General features: G+C 30.0%; 1 protein-coding gene across 50 annotated transcripts in view; it reads left to right on the top strand.

The window, feature by feature from the left end:
* LOC121116051 (uncharacterized) overlaps nt 1-18914 on the top strand; it is a 222217-nt gene that overhangs the window by 193151 nt on the left and 10152 nt on the right. For 43 of the 50 annotated variants that reach the window (XM_071887962.1, XM_071887954.1, XM_040710251.2 and 40 more), the window contains 3 exons: nt 44-581; nt 7304-7557; nt 17434-17590. In XM_071887962.1, the coding sequence (XP_071744063.1) occupies nt 44-581; nt 7304-7557; nt 17434-17590 (949 nt within the window). Of the gene's footprint in view, nt 1-43; nt 3405-7303; nt 7566-17433; nt 17591-18914 lie in introns of those variants that run through there. The other 7 variants (XM_071887987.1, XM_071887986.1, XM_071887985.1 and 4 more) reach the window with 3 other exon arrangements.

Genomic DNA, 18914 nt, shown 5'->3' with positions numbered 1-18914 from the left:
CCTTTTCTCGTCCTCCCGTGTTTGCACCACCTACCTATGAAAGCAGAAAAATCGAATCAAGATGGAGATTGCTCGTCGTCGACAGCAGATAGAAGAGAATGCTTGTCTTCATGAAGAGTTGACACGACTTGCCAAACTCCGAGAAACGGCAGAGATAACTGATCGCCTCTCCGGAATGGGCCTTAGCAACGCTGCTACCTCGAGTGGAGTAATGGGATCCTCCAATAATCCTTTAGTTACAGACTCGACCTCGGTCCTAAAAAGCGTTGATGAGGTTTTAAGGGATCCTGATTCCATGGGGAACTTTCGTTCGTCTTCCGCACCTCTCGGCTCCTCCCGCCGTTATGGCGGAGGAGGAGATACATTTAACTCGGACTATTACACCAGTTCCGTCTATGATCGGGTCGCAGACTTTAGTCCTATTCACTCTGGAGAGACCTTAGATCATAATAGATATCATCATCACCATCATACTCACTCACATCATCCATCCTCCTCGTCAGCTGCTGATGCTCAACATTACAATCACTCTTCTTCATCTTATGTCGTCGGAGGGAGTGGTGGAGCTAGCGGCGCAGGAGGCAAGTATAAATCCCACTTTGTTAAATAGAGAATACCAATTGCTTCCAACCCGTAATGAATTCCCCTATTTCAACGTCGTCAACGTGGACTCTGTCAATGCCGCAGCTGCCGCTCAAGAGCAACCTCTCTAATCTAACAACCATACACACACCATCGAATTGCCCGCCCACCCCATCTCTATATATCTCCTTCTTATTACTTACTTATTTACTTACATACATAATATATTATTATATGATTATTAATCTCTTATTATAACTATTTACGTCTGTCTTAACTTATTATAAATATTATATATAATCATTATGTATGTATATATACTTGTTAATAATTAGCCCAATTGTTATAATGAATATTATTTTTTTATACAATATACATACGTACATACATAATACATACATACTCCACTATATACATAAAGATGAGAACTTTGTTTTGTTACCTCTCTTCCATGTAATATGTATCCATCTATCTATCTTTATTAATTTAATTTTTTTTTTCTAAAGAACTAAATTCATCCAAAAAACCTTTCCTATAATAATTATCTCACTCTTTGCAGTGTTGTTGTTGTTAATCATTTTATTTATTTAATAATCATTCTATCTTTCTATCAATAACTCTACATCCATACAACAAGCATATCCTAAAATCAGTGATCAATTCTATATTTATTTACGCTATTCTTTGGAAGAAGATGAAAAGGAGGTTTCCTTTTCATTGCTTTGATTCCTTTACGTACTTAACTATTTAATATATATATATATATAATTTCAATTGGCAGCACTGCGATGAATCCATCTTTTTTTTTTTTTACGTACGTACTATTAGTGAATTTGGCGAAATTAATTAATCAACTTGACCGGGTTTTTTATATAATAATACTACATAATATTATAGATAAGTGAAAATACGCGTATTTTTAAGGGTGTGAGAATGTAATAATGATCTTTACACGCTTAAAAATGTGTGCATGTTCACCTCTCTATTATTGAATATATAATTAATACTGTATGTATTTCTATTTTTCTTTCTTTATATTGCCAATAAGTCTTATATAGTCAAATAATGGAACACTCTTTATTTAACTCTTCTTTCTTCTAAGTCTTTTTCTTTGTCTTTCTTCTTTATGCCAAAAAACTATATAAAAAAATGACGAAAAACCTCCAAAAAAAAAACAAAGCAAAAAGTTATTCAAATTATTATTATTATTATTATTATACTACTACCTAAAACATCAGCATACAAATGTTTGAGTATGAGATTGATTCATTTGCTAAAAATCAATTCTTCTTTAAAAATAAATAAATCTATCTTTTTATCTACATACTATATTTACATACTTTTGTCTGTTATTTGTTAAAATGTTAAAAATTTCTATTTACTACATACTATTATTATTTAATACTACTATTAACTGCATACGTGTGTATATATATATATATATATACCACGCATTTATATATATATATACATACACACTATAACCAACTTATATAATAACCTAACTACATACTTTCTTGGTCGTCTCCCTTTTTGCGCATTTCAATTCATATTTTTACATCAAAAATCTTTGCTTTTATAAACATATTTACATATATATATATAGATTTACAGACATGGGTACCAATGGGCATACTATTACATAGTATGTACTTCTAAATGACCCCCTATGTACAGCATATATATATATATATGTATAGTGTCGCAATATGCTGGAAATGAATATTGTTTATACTTCTTTTTATTTTTTTGTTCTTCAAACACTTCTCTTTTATCTCATTTTATGTATTGTGCCAATCCGTCGGTCATAATATCACGGAGTTTCCTCGGGGAAAATAAGGAGGATTTCTACCGTGTACACAATGAAGATACTTACCCTTTTAATGTTGTCATCAAACGATCTTTATAACTCTCTAAAAAAAAACTAATTTTGCATATAGAATATGCATAGAGCGCCCTCTGCTCGCCGAGTATCCCTCTTTTTCAACCATTCATATTTGGTAATGAATAAACAAAAAGGATTCCCGGCATTTTATACCTTCAAACCCTTATCATTTTTTGTTCATGCTCAACTTATCATGAATAGTATGTTAAAAGAATTTTTATATGATTACTTTTTGACTATGGATATTATCCCCGAAGAATAACCGGGGGAAATATGATATTGTTTAGCTTAATATAAATTTTAAAGATAAAAAAGTGGTATATTCCGCTATTCTGAGCAATTTTACATAATGTACAGATATGACATGTATATACTCCTTATTTTGAAGGAAAAAAGGCAATCAACGGACATGTCATTATTAGGGATGTGAAAGTTGGTGCGCATACATTTTAAAATAAAGAATAGGTCGGTCATCTTATTAATTAATTCTCTCTAATTTGAAAAAACTAACGTATTTGCGAGTAAGGGGCATTATATTTTATTTAGTGATCTTTTTTCAGTAGATATGAATTTTCTGGTGATTTACATTCACGAGGATTTAGACAATTCCCCCATCTTTGGTTATGATTAATACTTATTATATCGTTTGATAACAACATCAAGAAGGCAATTTCTTTATTTATACACGTTTAGCTTAATACGCTGATTTGATTTGATCACTCTAAGAATCCTACATACATACATACATACATTCTTTCCTAGGTATTTGCACAATTTCCAATATACACATTGAGTATTATAATGACTCATTAAAATAACAATGAATTTCCAGTTTGTGATATCATTTACCATACACACACACACACGTACACATTAATAAGTTATTTATTTAAAAAAATCTCCTGTAATCATCCTTTTACAATTTGATTTTAATCCATTTTAAAACATTTAGAAAAAAATTATTCAACTCTGCTGCCATTAGCTTTATTTTGATCTCTTTATCAATTTACAAATACAAAATATATATATCCTCCCATATTTATTTTTTTCTTCTTTTGCAAAGTAGCAAAATAATATAAGTTTTCGTCTAAAAAAATTATATATATTATATATACATTTTTAAATAGCTAAAGACACGTGATACTAGTTCTGTTATTATATTATATTATTATAAATATTATACTGCACATCATTTGTATATTTGAGGAAAAAGGACGGAAACCCCCCTATATTTGTGATACAAAAGTTAAAAATTTTGATTGTCAAACAGCAAAAAAAAAAAAAAGATTTTTTTCCCCGTAAAATCATCAATGTTATAGTTTGTGACTCTTACTTACTCATTTTGTTTTCTCCTGCTTTCTTGCTTTTATTTTTCTGTTGTTCCCTCCTTTTCTCCTTTCTAAAGTCGTCAAACTTATTACCTTATTAATTATACCTACGATTAGATTCATTATTATAACTAATTACATACAAAATTTCCCCCAAAATTATATTCGTGCCTTATATATGATTATATTAATTAACGACAAAAAATACCCTTCTTCACACAAAAGACCTCTCATATTTTAAACTCTTTTTTTCCAATTCTTTACAATTACTTACTAAACAAAAAAAAATAATTAATCATTTGAGTTATTTGTTGAATCATAAGTGCGTGTTTTATTGAGTTATATACCCTATATATGTATATGACATAAATACCATTTAACAAAAACATTTTTTAGTCTTGCTATTATTTTATAACTTCTCCTTTGCCAAAAAAAAGAACAACAACTTCAAAGTTTCATAATGTAGATATTTTGTTAAATGGACTGTTAAATCACTATTATTAATATATATTTACCTCAACTTTTTGCAAAAGTGTTCTGTTATATAGTATATTACTCGATAAAGGCACGCGCGCGCACACACACTCTCTTTTTAATAAATGTTTGTTTGGTTTACTTTATTTGTTATTAATTGGTTGTTCTGTTTGGTTGTTGTTTTGTTTCACTTATATATATATTCATTTATTAAACCAAATATACATAATATATGTTTTTTGACAAAAAGGAAAAAAAAAATAATCGAATCAAATCAAATTGTTCATGTACGTTGAATTAAAGAAAAAAATTGTAATAATCACTTTGTGCATGTGTGTACGATGTTTGAAGAAAAATAAGAAAAGAAAAAAAACAATTTCATTTGTTTTTTAAATGAAAAAAAAAAAAAATTAATAAAATCAATGTCTTGTCTCTTTTTTTAAATTGGGTTATTATAATAATCTCCTTGATTTGTCTCTCTCTCTCTCTATCGATGTGTTGTTCCAACAAATAGTAAATGATGATTTTCTTTATAAAGAATCAATCTTGAAGAATTGATTTTTCCACGGTTAAATCATGGAAACTCCATCATTTGCTCCCAATTAGCAGCTCTCGCTTCTCCGTTATTTTTGTTGTCGTTCTTAATGGTAACTAACTAAACTTTAATCTCTCACCACACAAACACCCTCTTGATGTCCTTTTACAAAAAAAAAAAATATTCCTTGTAAACTTTGCTTGCATGGGTAAATTAAGACCTTGGTATTTATTTATTTATCTCACTCTCTATCTCTCTCTATCTGTAATGTTAAGTCTATCTATTTGTCCTTTTATTTTGTATCTAAATTATTATTCAATGTTTTTTGTTGTTACTCCTACTTATTGTTGTTGCATAGTGTGTTGAATATCTCTCGATGTTAATCATTTATCCGTAGAAATACTATTACTGCGTACTACTTAGCCAGTTAGTGCGTACGTAATGCCCTTCTTCTCAGTGTATATCACTTCCATACGCATATTCACCTTGAATGTAGCGTAGAATCTTATTTCCTTGAGGTCCTCTCACAGGGTCAGTGCATCATTATCTGATCAGTGATCATCCATCTTGTAATATATGTAATTCCTGCTTAATATACCTCTCTCTCTCTCTCTGGCGCACAAGGCTCCTTTTCCAATGATAAAATACAGAACCATGACGTCGTTTCTTCATATTAATATGTATGGTCTATTCATGACGTACATTGTACATACTTTGGTATAATGTGCATATTGCAGTCTCGGAAATTTCTTCTTTTCTTTCGCCAAACCTCTTTTATGAAACTTTGAAGATAATATAAGGAGATATGTGACCCATCAACACTAAAGCAATATTGGAATAAATCCTTTGGAGGGACAGCAATTACACTCTTAAAGATCGCAAAATTCCTTTTCACATTTAGGGATTTAAAATAATATGGATTATATGGGGCACAAATGATTAGCAGAATATAGTTAAAAACTATCTGATATTTCAACTCATTACCAGAAATTTGAATAGCCTCCATAATCCATGGTTCATTAACAGGGGTGTCCATAGGATTGTATTTTGCAAAAAAAAAAAAAAAAAATTATTTTGTTTTATAATAAGTTTGAAAATTAAATTTTTTTGTCAAAAACTCAATGTCAAATATTAAAATTTATCAAAAAAAATAAGTTCAAATATGCACAATTATTCAGAAAAAATTTCATAAATCCAGTTCTTCACAAAAAATTAACTTTTTTTGTAAAAAGTTTCATATAATAAATTATTTGAAACAAATTTCAAAATTAAATTTAAAATTTTTTGGACAAAAATGACAATATATATAAAATATTTAATTTTTCGAAAAAAAATTTCAATTATTCAATTTTGTAGTAAAAAGAAAAATTCCTTTTGGGGGAGGGGTTGCAGTCCCTGAACCCCTATGTACGCCCTAATGAAGTATTAAATTGTATGCATTTAACAAAAATGTTTATAAATACATTTGCAATTTATCTTTTTCTTGATTTTTGCTCAAGACTGTTTTTGTGTTGATGAGACAACCATTATATATGTTAAATCTGATTCATTACCATAAACAATTTTTCAGCTAAAATCAAAAAAAAAAAAAAATGAGTAATTCCATTCATAATTTGTTATTTTGTATATGTTATATAAATATCCCATTATGTCATTGGCATATCTCCATCAATTAATTATGGGCTTTACAATTTAAAGGAGGGGTTGAAATAGTCAGGAAAGTTGTCTATGAGGTACGTCTCGTAGAATTGCCAGATGTGTAGCAAAAGTATGTAATCTATAATTAAGCATGACCAAATTTATTTTTCAATGGTGAACCAAATCTCATTATCGTTTATTAATAAATAAATGAATGAGAAACACTCATCTACATAGGACCTTCTTTTGATTTATGATACTTTATTTGTGTCCCATATGACCAAGGATTTTTTTTGACTTTCATGAGCAATTTGTGGCACATCCAAAGAGTTTTTTATAGTTTACTTATAGAAGAGTAAGAAAAAGATTAGTTGAATATTACACAAGTAATCCAAGTTTTTTTCGTGATATATTTATAATTACTTTATTGTTGGCGAGCACCAAATTTTTTTCTCGCGGAGCTCTTCACGATACACCGCCCGCTTCGTAACCACTGAGATAGAGAGAGAGTATATAAGACAAGATGTGTGACTGATAATATAAAGGATACAACCAGCTGAGGGACTGACTCAATGAGGGAAATTAACGGTCAATAAGGAAATAAGATTCTGGAAATAATTAAGATGTGTGTTTCCATAGGAATGATTCCAAAAACATCAAATAAAAGTAAATATTATGTAACTCAAATGAGAGCATATGGAAGAATCTTTAAATTCTTTCCTTCTGTACAAAAAGATATAAAATAGAGAAAGCCCCATTTACTGCCCCTTGGTACCAATTGTCCCTATGATCATTTTGATGGTGGCATCTCTTTTTGTGAGACCCTCATCTTTCTTGTGCTCATTTTAAATATTCTTTTAGGGAATAATTCTGCAGCAGAGACAGGAATGGTTCACTCTCATCATAATCCCCATCCATATTGGTCAACAGGGAGCAATCCATCTTCCTCTCAGCAGAGAAAAAATCATTCTAATAATTATAAAAGTAATTCAGGGAGACATTCCCAACCCTATCCAGATGATTATGGGGGTATAGGAGGTCCATCTCGTGTTCCTAGACTTGGTCTAGGAGGTAGATTCGATGATAGCGATGACTATAAGTCCAGGAAATCTCAAGTAAGAACGTAAGCACGAAACTCTTTCTTTCTTCTTACAAATACTATTATATAAAATAATAATTAGGCTATCTAAGTAATTAATTATTATTATCGATTGCTCTTACTATACTCATTGGGGACTAAGAGAGGTCTGTTGGTTTTCCCCTCCTTTCATTTTAAACATACTTACTATATACTAGGACTTGATCGATTTATATGTCTAGACGAGTTGAGCATAAGAAGTTTGAAAATTATAATCGGTTATGTGCGATCAACGTTTCCCGATTATTACAGATACTTTTTTCCTTGGTCCTCTATTACTTTCTTGGGATCTTGAGAAACCCCAGTTTCCTTTTTTGTTTGTTTGTTTTTTTTTTCCGCAAAAAAACTAATTTTTTACACGTATTGTTGACTCCTTTTTCAAATGAAAATCTTCAAAAAAAGGTTATCTCAATAAATAGATGATTTACAAAGTTGAAAAATACTCACAGACTTCATCAATATACATATATAGATAGAGAATATCTTGCAAAATAAATCGTTTATATTTGTAAATGGCCAAAATAAGACTATTTGGTGTTGGGGTGATAAAACCCCCAAGAAGGTATTTTGAGTTTCCATTTGAGGTGAAAGTAACTGTGTCTTTAAAAAAACACTATGTAAAAATGGTTTGGCTGCTTTTACATTCTGTATTATGTTGTAGGAATGCAAAAAAACAACATGTTTTTCATTTCGATAATCCTTATTTTAGACAATGGCGTCAATTTTTTGAAAAATACAAATAATTACCTTTGTATATTTAGTATTTAAACAAGAAATTATTTGAACAATGGCTTAAAACATTACAGTAACGCTACAACAACGTCAAAATGTACGGAAATATGTTTAGGTGGGAGGATAGTTGCAACACTTTTTGTTCAACTACAAAACGCTTGTTGGATTAAGCCTCTCCTCAATTTAATTCAACATACCAACTGCTGTGGTTTGAATATAGTTAACGATTACACTAGTCAGTAGTTTATGCAAAACTTGGACAATTGAAACAATCAAAAAAATCAAGTTAGAGTTATAAACTAAGAAAGTTAGACTAAATAATCATATTTTTTAAAGAATAAATAACTAAAACTTTCATGCTTCTAAATAATATCAATTCCAAGGGTATCATGGAATATTTATTCATTACCAAACAGATATGCGTGCCTTTATATTTACTCCGACAACTAGAGAAGCATTGCATCCAATTGTTGGAAGACAAATTCCCTCAGTAGCCTCTGCTGAACAATGCAATTGTTACTTGACGTCAATAAATCTGATCTTTTGGAGAGTTCGTCGTCTTGTAAAGACTCACAGTAGCTTGACACCGTACTAAGCAGTCATATTCAAGTTTCAAATTTAGAATTTTTACAAAGTAGGAAACTTGGTTCATGAGGTCACTTGGACTAATCAATTGATCACTCATTTTTTGGTGTCCCCTGCCTGGCCATTTAATAAAGATTTGGCTGTAATTAAATTAATACTATATCGGGTATATTGAGCTGGTTTTTATGGTAAATTAATATTTCTTAAATTTAGCTACGTATAGATACATGGGGATAATATGGGCCCCTTGGTAATATGAGAATCCCTAATATACACTTTACCATTCATTCCATAGTTACTTGGTTTTGATATGTGACAATAAATGACATAATCTTTCAGCCATGTTGCACTCAACATAATTGTGCACATCATGTGAAGAAAGTTTGTATTTATTATTGTACTTCTTTTTTCACAATTGCTTTTAATTGCACTATATAAGTGGCTTAAAATTTTGGTGCAAACAAAAATAAAATAGTAAATACAATACAATGTGAAGAATTATGTAATAATAACCATTAGTTTCCAAGTTGATACATTTTTAGTAACATAATAAAATATATAAAAAAGGTTCTGTGGCTAATAAGAGACAGACTTATTAGAATAATATTGACCATGGCTTTGTGGATGTTTCTGATATGTTCATGAGGCTCCTCAATCCTCAATTTAGCGCTGGCACAACTTTGAACTAGGACATAGATTTGTCAAACTTTGCAAAATAAGAAGTGTAGGTGCATATCAAGCCCGTCAAACACTTGTTACCCACATGCTTTCAATGTCATTTTATTAATCATATAATACTGTTAATACCATATTATCTAATTAATACCTAAATAAAAGCAATAAATAAATTTAGTTTATTTATGCTTATGCAACTTTGATGGCCCGTATTACTCTAAGCATGGGCTAAAATGGGACAAAAAAAAACACCTCTGACTTTTATTGTGTTACAGAGAAGTGCTTAGAATTTTTAATCCTCAATATGAAGGTACATCTATTGTGAAAGTTCTAACTACATGAATATAATAGATAAAAAAATATAGATGACTTTGAAAAGGTGTCTCATATTACCACAGTTACCCTCCTATTCATTTGTATTTTTCAAAAAAATAGATATAATTTCCTTGTTATCTCGATTAACGATCTGAATGATATACTTTTTCGTCAGTTTTGTGACTGAAGAAACAATCAAAAAATTCCCTCACCGTGTAACTAATCAATATTTTTTTTTTTTTTTTTTTAAAGAAATTATTTCCTCTCTATTTTTCAAAGTTAAAAAAATTCTTCTTCCTAATTTTTTTTGTTCCTGACAATCAATATTTGTATTTTAAGGCAAATGACATGTTTAATTGTTTTCATGATTTATTTTTTTAATTAATTGAGGATTTATTTTAGTTAAAATAAAAAAATCTAAAAATTTATATACCTCAAATTGCCACATTTACACCAAATTGAGTAAAACAGCTTCCAGTTCGAAAACCAATGGATAAACAAGACCACTAGAAGCTCTCAATTCTTTAGTGAAGTACTATATATTTTTTGCCAAAGGCATGTCAAATGTAGAAATTAATTACGTTTCAAATATTGAGAGGGAAGGGAATACCCCTCTGTTTCCGATTTTAATGGTCCTGATTGGATTTTTGTGTGTTTATACTAACTGAGATTTTAAGTATAAATTTGAAAGGAGAATAAATTATGGGTCGTTTTTCCCCCCGAATAATCGATAACCGCCTCAAAAATCAAGTCCTACTATATATGTTTAAAAAATACATCACTGAAATAAAATTATAAGAGAACACCATTAATGGTTAATTATGCATAAATAGTAACTTTTCTGTTAAAACTTTTCATTTAGTTTAATTTCCTCATATCAATTCACTAAAACATTTTATAAAGTAAAAATGCAAGGGGGTTGTCTATAAATGAATACAAATGTATTTTTTATTTCATTCATTTGTTGACAAATGTTTAAAATTATAAATCGAGTTAAAATTTAAATTATGACAACACAATGGCATAATTGGTCAACAAATAAATGAAATCTAAATATAGAACACTTTTGTATTTTGACAAAAAATAAACATATTTCTGTAGAAATATGACCGAATGTTATGCTTTAAAAGCTCCGAAAGTAAACTTATAACGCCACACGTAACATATTTCATATATTAGTTTAAAAATGTTAAATTTGAGAAGTTTGACAATGTTTTAGTTCAAAAACTTCGTGAATGTAACTTCAATATGTCATTAAACAAAATACAATGCGAATTTCTTTTTTAGGATCTACAAGTGTTCCAAAATGATAATATCATTTTTTTTTTATGAATAATTACAAATCTAATTTAAGCGAGTTTTATTTTTATATAAATATCAGCAATAACAGTCCGTTCGTTACTTTGGTATTTTAAAAAATCCTAATTGGAACCGTAAACTTTAAAATCCTCAATTTATACTTGTTTGTAAAGACAATAAACATTTTTATTCATAGATAAAGGCGAGGATTCTAATTTTAAAAAATCCAAAATTTGATAGTAAGTGTAGCAAGGTGAGAAAACACCTCTTCAATTCTATAGGAAAAACTAGAATCCACTTGAGCCGGATCTCAAGGGGCTGACAAAATATGTATATTAAAAATATCCGCCTTATGGAATTAATTATATAGTTTATTATAACTAATTTAGGACTTCCATAAATGATTACTATAATCAAATATTTGAGGCGTTAACACCACCTTAACTGGATTCTATTGTACTTATTGTTGACACAATCAATAATAAAAATACTGATTAGAGTAGTAGAAGAACTTTTACGTATTTTCTTTAAATAATTGTACTCCCCCCGTCGTTACAATCATAATATAAATTCAGGGTAGTCCGGGATCTAATTTTGCCTCGTCATCATTTTATCATACATAATTAGAGACGCCCTCACTCGACTCGGTCGTTTTAAATGGAAGCTATTAGGGATCCTATCAAGGACCAGCTGAAGACTACCATCATCGGCGCTTGATCCAACATGGAGTTAAGTTATGTGCCAACTACTACGGGAAGTTCCGTGCCATGCTGAATGTGGTCATATTGAATCAGAATATGAAGAAAGGTCCTCTTTAATTATCTTATTCATAAAAAAATTTGAATTTTTTTTTTTAATTTTTATAAAGTGTTACGTTTAAGACGTAGGGTTGATATACACAAATGTATTTTTGGAATTCTAGGTATAAGTTTAAGCAGAATTAACGAATATATGGCGTTCTCTCATGGTTTTATTCCAATAAAGTATTTTGTAAAAACGTTTTCTAACGTGCTCGTATGTTTAGGTACAACATTCATGTTTAGTTATTATGTATTTTTCACCTGTAATTGAATGTTGATCGTTCGCTCTCTACTTTTTATTTTTAGAGATCATGTTATATATTAGTATTATGTTTTATACACATTGTAGCAGGGTACATACAATGAAGCAAAAATCTGTGCGAATAATTTCTTATTTTATTTCATGCTTAAGTAGTCAATTTATGTAATATATGTAATATGTATTTATTATTTGAATAGACTCTGGAGTCTTGATTATAGGTATCAGGGGCGTCCAAAGTAGTCAATATATATATTTATTTATTTTTTGAGGGAAAGGGAGGGGGGGAAATTTGAAAAATTAGATTTTAAATATTGAATTTTTGGAAACAAATTTCAAAAATAAAGCTTTTTTCAAAAATTAAATTTTCTGGAATTTTTTTCAAAAATCAATAGCTGTTCACAAAAAATTAAATTTTTCAAAAAAATTTCAAAAATTAAATTTCATGTTTTAAATTTTTTGGTTAAAAATATCAAATATATATTTTTTTTTTTTCAAATTTCAAAATTTGTAGCTGTTCATAGAAAATTTAATTTTTTGAAGAAAAAAATTGAAAAATTAATTAAATTTGAAATATTTTATTCATTTTAATTTAAAATTCAAATTTTTAATTTTTTGAAAAGTAAATCTCAAATATTAAATTAACTAGTAAAAAGAAAAAACTCCTTAATAGGGGGGCTACAGCCCTTCCAGACCACCATTTGCGGACGCCCCTGGGTATGTATTAGTGTTGTTCGGTAAATTGGGACATGCAGTGCCATTGCGTCAAAAAATATTGGACTACCGATGACGTAATTCCCCGATTTTAAAGCTAGACTCCCACCCCTTTCCAAAGCTATGAAACTAAGTGGAAAAACTTGCCTATTACCTTGATATGAACACGATAAAAATGTAGACTGTCGCAGACACTCGGCTTCTTTTCAATCAACACAGTATTATGAACGTTCATAAAGTTGAATAGTAGGGTGTTTAGTTCTTTTAATATTTTCGATTTTCGATTATGCCTACTTTGGAAATTTTTTGATGTGGACAGAAAGTAACTTATGCAACATTTCATTTTCCTAAAATGCCAATTTTAGGTAGCACATCCAGGCCAAAGTTTGAAAGAGGACAAAGTTATTTATTTCGTCAATTAGGATTAAAATACAATATTAGTTAATATTTTGAATTAATGATTTATGATATACATTATTCTAACTTAGAAAAAATATTAAAAAAAAAGTTGTTAAAGGTTACGCTATGGAGCAAAAAGTAGCATAAGAATATTTTATTTTACCTTTATTCATAGTTTGATCGAAGTGCGCGATCTAAAGATTACATTTGCAAAATTTCATTATCCTACGATGGATAGTGAAATTTGGCATATGTAATTTGCATACCATAGGACAACTTTTCCGCACTAGCCGTAAACGAAATACGATTTTGTTCAACGAGCAATTTCTAATTTCAAGATACAATATATGTAACAACGTGTTGAGAAGACTGTTTTCCCAACTTGAAAACTTTTCCAATTGGAAAATATTGATTTTGAGATACCCCAAATGGCATTACTTTGTTATTTTACATCATGACGTAAGCAAATTTTGTCTTCTCTTTTTGAGAATACACCGTGTTCATCCAATTAAAAGGGGGTATGCAAGGAGATTAGTCATAGTTGACAGTTTAGTATGGAAAAAACTAAGTTTATCAATTAAAAAAAGGAAAAAATGTTGTTGCACAGGCTCTTTTTTCTAATTTGTTCATTATTTAATAGATCGTATTGGTATAAAGTTTCCCCTCTGAAATGAGTATTCTGGCCTATCTTTGGTTTAAACTATTTTTAAAATGAACTGTAAAATAAATAAATATGAAGTTGGATATTATTATCATATTTTTTCTATACTAATGCTATTTTATATGTAGAAGGTTCTCTTCTTTATCGCAGTAATTCATTTTCTCTCTCAAGGGGTTAGCTGGAGGGGATGTAGCCTCCCCCTAATATGCAAATTTCCAAAAAATTAATTTCTTCAAAAAACAATCCAAATAAAGTAAAAAAAATTTCTAAATAGCTTTTGATTTTCGACATTTTTCAAAAAAACTTTATTTTTCAAAAAAATTCCGAAATTTTTAATTTTTTATAAATAACTATTTGTGAGCACCGTTCGATTTTTGAAACTTTTTCCCAAAAAAGTTTCATTTCTTGCAAGTTTCTATAGGTTTTTGAAATTTTTGTCCAAAAAATTTTATATAACATTTTATTTCTAAAAAGTTTAATTTTTCAAATTCTCAAAAAATTTCATTTTATGTGAAGGGTTGTGGATTTTGAAATTTGTGGAAATTTTTTTCGCATACCCAGTCCCCCCCAAAAAAAAAAATATATATATATATAATTATATACATACAAATATAATTCTGAGGACGCTCCTACCCTCCCAAATCATATAACATAGAGCCGATAGTAACAAGGGTCTACTTCCTTTATGACCCTTGCTCCCTTTTGTATGATTTTGTGGTCGAGAATATGAATTACTGGTAAAAAGATGGCACAACCATGTTTCCTTTTCTAATTTCTAAGATTTGTTTTTTCCTCAGAAAAATGTCAACTCTAGTTACATATTAATATTTTCCCCATGCTCAGTACTTCCTAGTGACCAAAGATTATTCTTTTAGCCAACCTTATTTTGGAGAAAAATTGATTATATAGTCATCGTTTAATCACTTAGTTAATAGCTTTGAACTCCCCAAAAAAAATTTTTTTATAAATAAGGAAAGAATGAAAATTCGATATTTATATTTTTGAAAGTCATTCTGAGAAAACCCCTCTAGCTGCCTAAAACAAAAAAAAAACCTGCAAGTGCATGTGAATTGCTATTTTTAGTTTTATATTTTTAAACATAAAATTTTATGACCGGAACTGGTCCGAAAATATTGGTATTGGGACAACACTAATATATATACAACATGTACATCAAAATGAAAGAAAGCATGTTCTCTCATAAACTTGCTGTACATTAAGGGGAGTATTTAAGTGGTTTTTTCGTTGTTAGCCATGAAATTTTGTTGGATATTTAAAACAAGATTTTTAGAATATATTTTTTTTTTTTTTTCAAAAAATCTTAGCAGATAAATACCGATTTCCAACTTGCATTAATTGATGGGCGAGGTTCCTTGATTGTAATATCATAATATCGGTTGAGGATTCAAAAATTAAAACATTTTAAAAGCCGTTTTCACTTCTTTTTTTTATTTTGTCCCATTTTTATGGCAAACTTTTGAAGCAAAAATTGGTAATTCAACAATTTTCTACAGCTGGCCTTGATCAAGTCCAAGGACAAGTTGTTCCACTCCTCCGTGATCACAGCCTTCAGGGTATCGACAAGAGGACTTGTTTGTCTTACCCTCCAAAACACACCAAATAGCGAAGTACGTGGGGTACACGTCGGGTGAGTATGAAGGCAAGAGGTCTGCCATCCAGAAGGCAGCCATCTTCTCCCTGAAGAAATGCTGCAGCTTCTTGGACGTGTGTGCAGTTGTGCCGTCTTGGGTAAGTTGTCCCTTGGAAACGTATTCTTCAATTATGGTAAGACATGGTATATGAGGACCTTGTAATATACATCCTTCTTGAATTTCTCGTTGCCCTTGAATAAGTAGGGAGGCATCTTGCTGCCGTCGGACGCCAAGACGCCGAAGGCCATTACCTGAGCCGGATGTTTGGTCCAGAAGATTCCCTCGACCTGAGCTTTGAATTCATCCAATAACGATCTCTTGTAAAAAATAGCGTCGAATGTGAAGGTATTCTTGTTGGAGAATTAACTTGTGCGTGGAGGAGATCGTACGCCTTATGCCGTTTTTCTTGCTGCTCGGACATTTTTAATTTCACAAAAACAAAACAAACATCAACTTGTAGCTTTTTGTCATTTCTTTTGAATGGCGCCAAGTGCAAAAATTGTCATACTTTTATAACTGAGGCTAGACGGCCTCGAAGAGGATTCTAATTTTTGAATCCTTAGTCTGGACATATTACAGACTATTGGCACTCCAAAAAATACGGGATCGTATAAGGATTTCTGGTTGTTTTGCCTGAATCATTTGATTTTTCGGGCTTGAAAAATTTATATTATAATCTCATATTGATCAAGATTATTTTTTGCCTTTAACATATTGGCACTTAGCAAACTTCGAAATAACTTAATTTTTTAAAGAGAATAAACATATTTTTATTTGTCAACATTTTGGGAAAAATTATATCTAAGAAAGAATTAGACTACATCTGCCATAAATTAATGCAAATTTAAAATCGATATTTAAGTATATTCAAATATATATTTGCTTGAAAATTAATGTATTTACATTCTACAAACACACGTTTGGATATATTTTGTATATTATACAGGCTTCGCGCACTTCTTTTGAAAGTGAGGGGCCAATAACTGTACCCTTTCATTATTTTATTTTTTTATCTGGGTGATTAACCATCCTAACTTTCCCAAGCCTTTTTAAATAATGTGCAAGAGTCCAGGGGACATATTTATAAATTCATGAAATGTCAAAGTTTTTTAAGAGTTAAGTACATTTTCATGTTGTAAAAAGACCAGAAAAAGAGGACAGTGGGCCTTCCTAATTTAATATACAAGAAGGGCTTACTGCAATAATTTAAAAAATTAAAGTCAACTTAGAAATTAGAAAGATCAAAAATTATCATAAATTTTCCTAATATCAAGATATTTATTCTCTCCCTCTAAAACCGACACAAATTAAGCCAAATGTCCTTTTTTAGAATTCAAAATATAGATACCCTAGCTTTAAGATAATTGTAAAGTCTCTAAAAGTTAGTTTACCATGGCCCCTCTGTTGCGCAGCCCCTGTAATACGGCTCAAATCATATAAAATATACATTAACTAGTGTTGTTTCGATCCTTATTTAGGACAGAAGTCTGCAGTCCCGTTCAGTTCAGACTCAATCCGGTCAAGTTTAGTCCTAAAACTTACTCGTAAAGTTTGTCCTTTATGACGTCACTCTACTTTATTTTTCCTTCTTCTTTTAATCAGTTCTAGTACTGATTTCTCGGAAGGAGCGGTCTTTAGACTGGACAGGACCGATTAACTAAGAATTGACACAAGACTATATACAAGAACATATATCAAATAGAGTAATTGTCTCTATTCCTCATCTTTTCTTTCTTTTTCACTTTTTTTTATGATAATTTAGACATCCTTTCTACAAGACGAGTACCATGGGAGGTCAAGACATCCATCTAAACAACCTCTTATAACGAAAAAGTACCAACTAAATCTCTCAGATCTATCTTATCTACATAGAGTGACCCGTAGATCCCTCAACACTACGTTCATCGAAGAAATGGAAGGTAAGAAAAACAGGTCTACAGTGACAGTCTGGTAAATAACATATATTACTCGGCACTGAGTAATTTTACTTTTAACTGTTTTTCCTCAGGACATTTTTCCTTAAAGCATTTTGTCTCTCCTTTATATATAAATAAATGAGATTTATCCGTGTTTTTTTTTTGTTTTTTTGGTTAAAACTGATGTTCCCTGGGAATATTTTATTCAACATATGTATTGTGTGTTAATATAAAACCTATTAAATGGTTGTTGTCTGTTGGAAAAATGATGGAATCATGCCCCAAAAATTTCAATGCATACCCCAACAAATTTCACTATGTAATTAATTCGAACCAGAGACAAAATAGGTAATAAAATTAGTATAATAAGAAAAACAAAAATATATAATCACAACTAATATTCGAAACGAAGAATTACTAATCACTTCTCCGTTATTAATTAGATATCATTAGACTAGATGAATTATTCTGACTAGAAAAGGCTTATGGACTAATAAATCATCATAATATGATGCTATAGCATAATTCTATGATTATTCAAGAAATAAAATAAAACATTAATGCATATTTATATTTCAATCAAAACTATAAAATAACGACGTACTAACTTCATTTATTTATATATTAAGGCTAAATATCCTTGAGACAAAATGGCTTTAAGGCACCATATTACGCATACTTATTATTATAGAACCGATATTTTTTTTTTATCAAATGAATTCTTTATTATTCGATAAGATTGTAATGTTCTGTAGACTAAATTTAGAATAGGGGACAAGGCCTTATTTGCCCTTCTAAAGATAATGGAAAGCTAGAGGAGAACAAAAAATACATTGTTCCATGTACCATCAGACATATGAATGGAAACAAGACAGTCTAACGAACAGTGTTAAATGTGACGGCTTTGAATATTTTTTTGTATTACTTTTAAAAGACGACACGAATATTTTTTCCCAATGGTACTCACTGATCTCCTTAACTAAAACAAAGATTTGAAAGACAGAAAAAATGAACACTTTACTTCGTATCTAGTAAGAACATTTAGAGGAATTACTCCGACAACTAGGACTAACACTTATAACTCCCAAACATCAAATCATCATTAATCCGTCTTTCATGCGTACATGTACTCTATACTGAGATGTTCCTTCCTTGAATTTATAGAAAAATAATAGGAACATAGAATAAAAATTCTTCAAGTTGCAACAACAAAAAATTAATATGCAAGTAAACGCTTAGAATTTAGATGGAACTTCCCTAGAGCACAAGGGAATTAATATTTTCTCACGTACCATAATTAATTAATAAATAATTTGCAGATTAAATA

The sequence above is a fragment of the Lepeophtheirus salmonis genome, chromosome 4, assembly GCF_016086655.4.
Source record: "Lepeophtheirus salmonis chromosome 4, UVic_Lsal_1.4, whole genome shotgun sequence".
Classification (NCBI taxonomy): domain Eukaryota; kingdom Metazoa; phylum Arthropoda; class Copepoda; order Siphonostomatoida; family Caligidae; genus Lepeophtheirus; species Lepeophtheirus salmonis.
The sequence above is the reverse complement of the archived record's forward strand: the minus strand, read 5'-3'. Positions and strand labels throughout refer to the sequence as shown.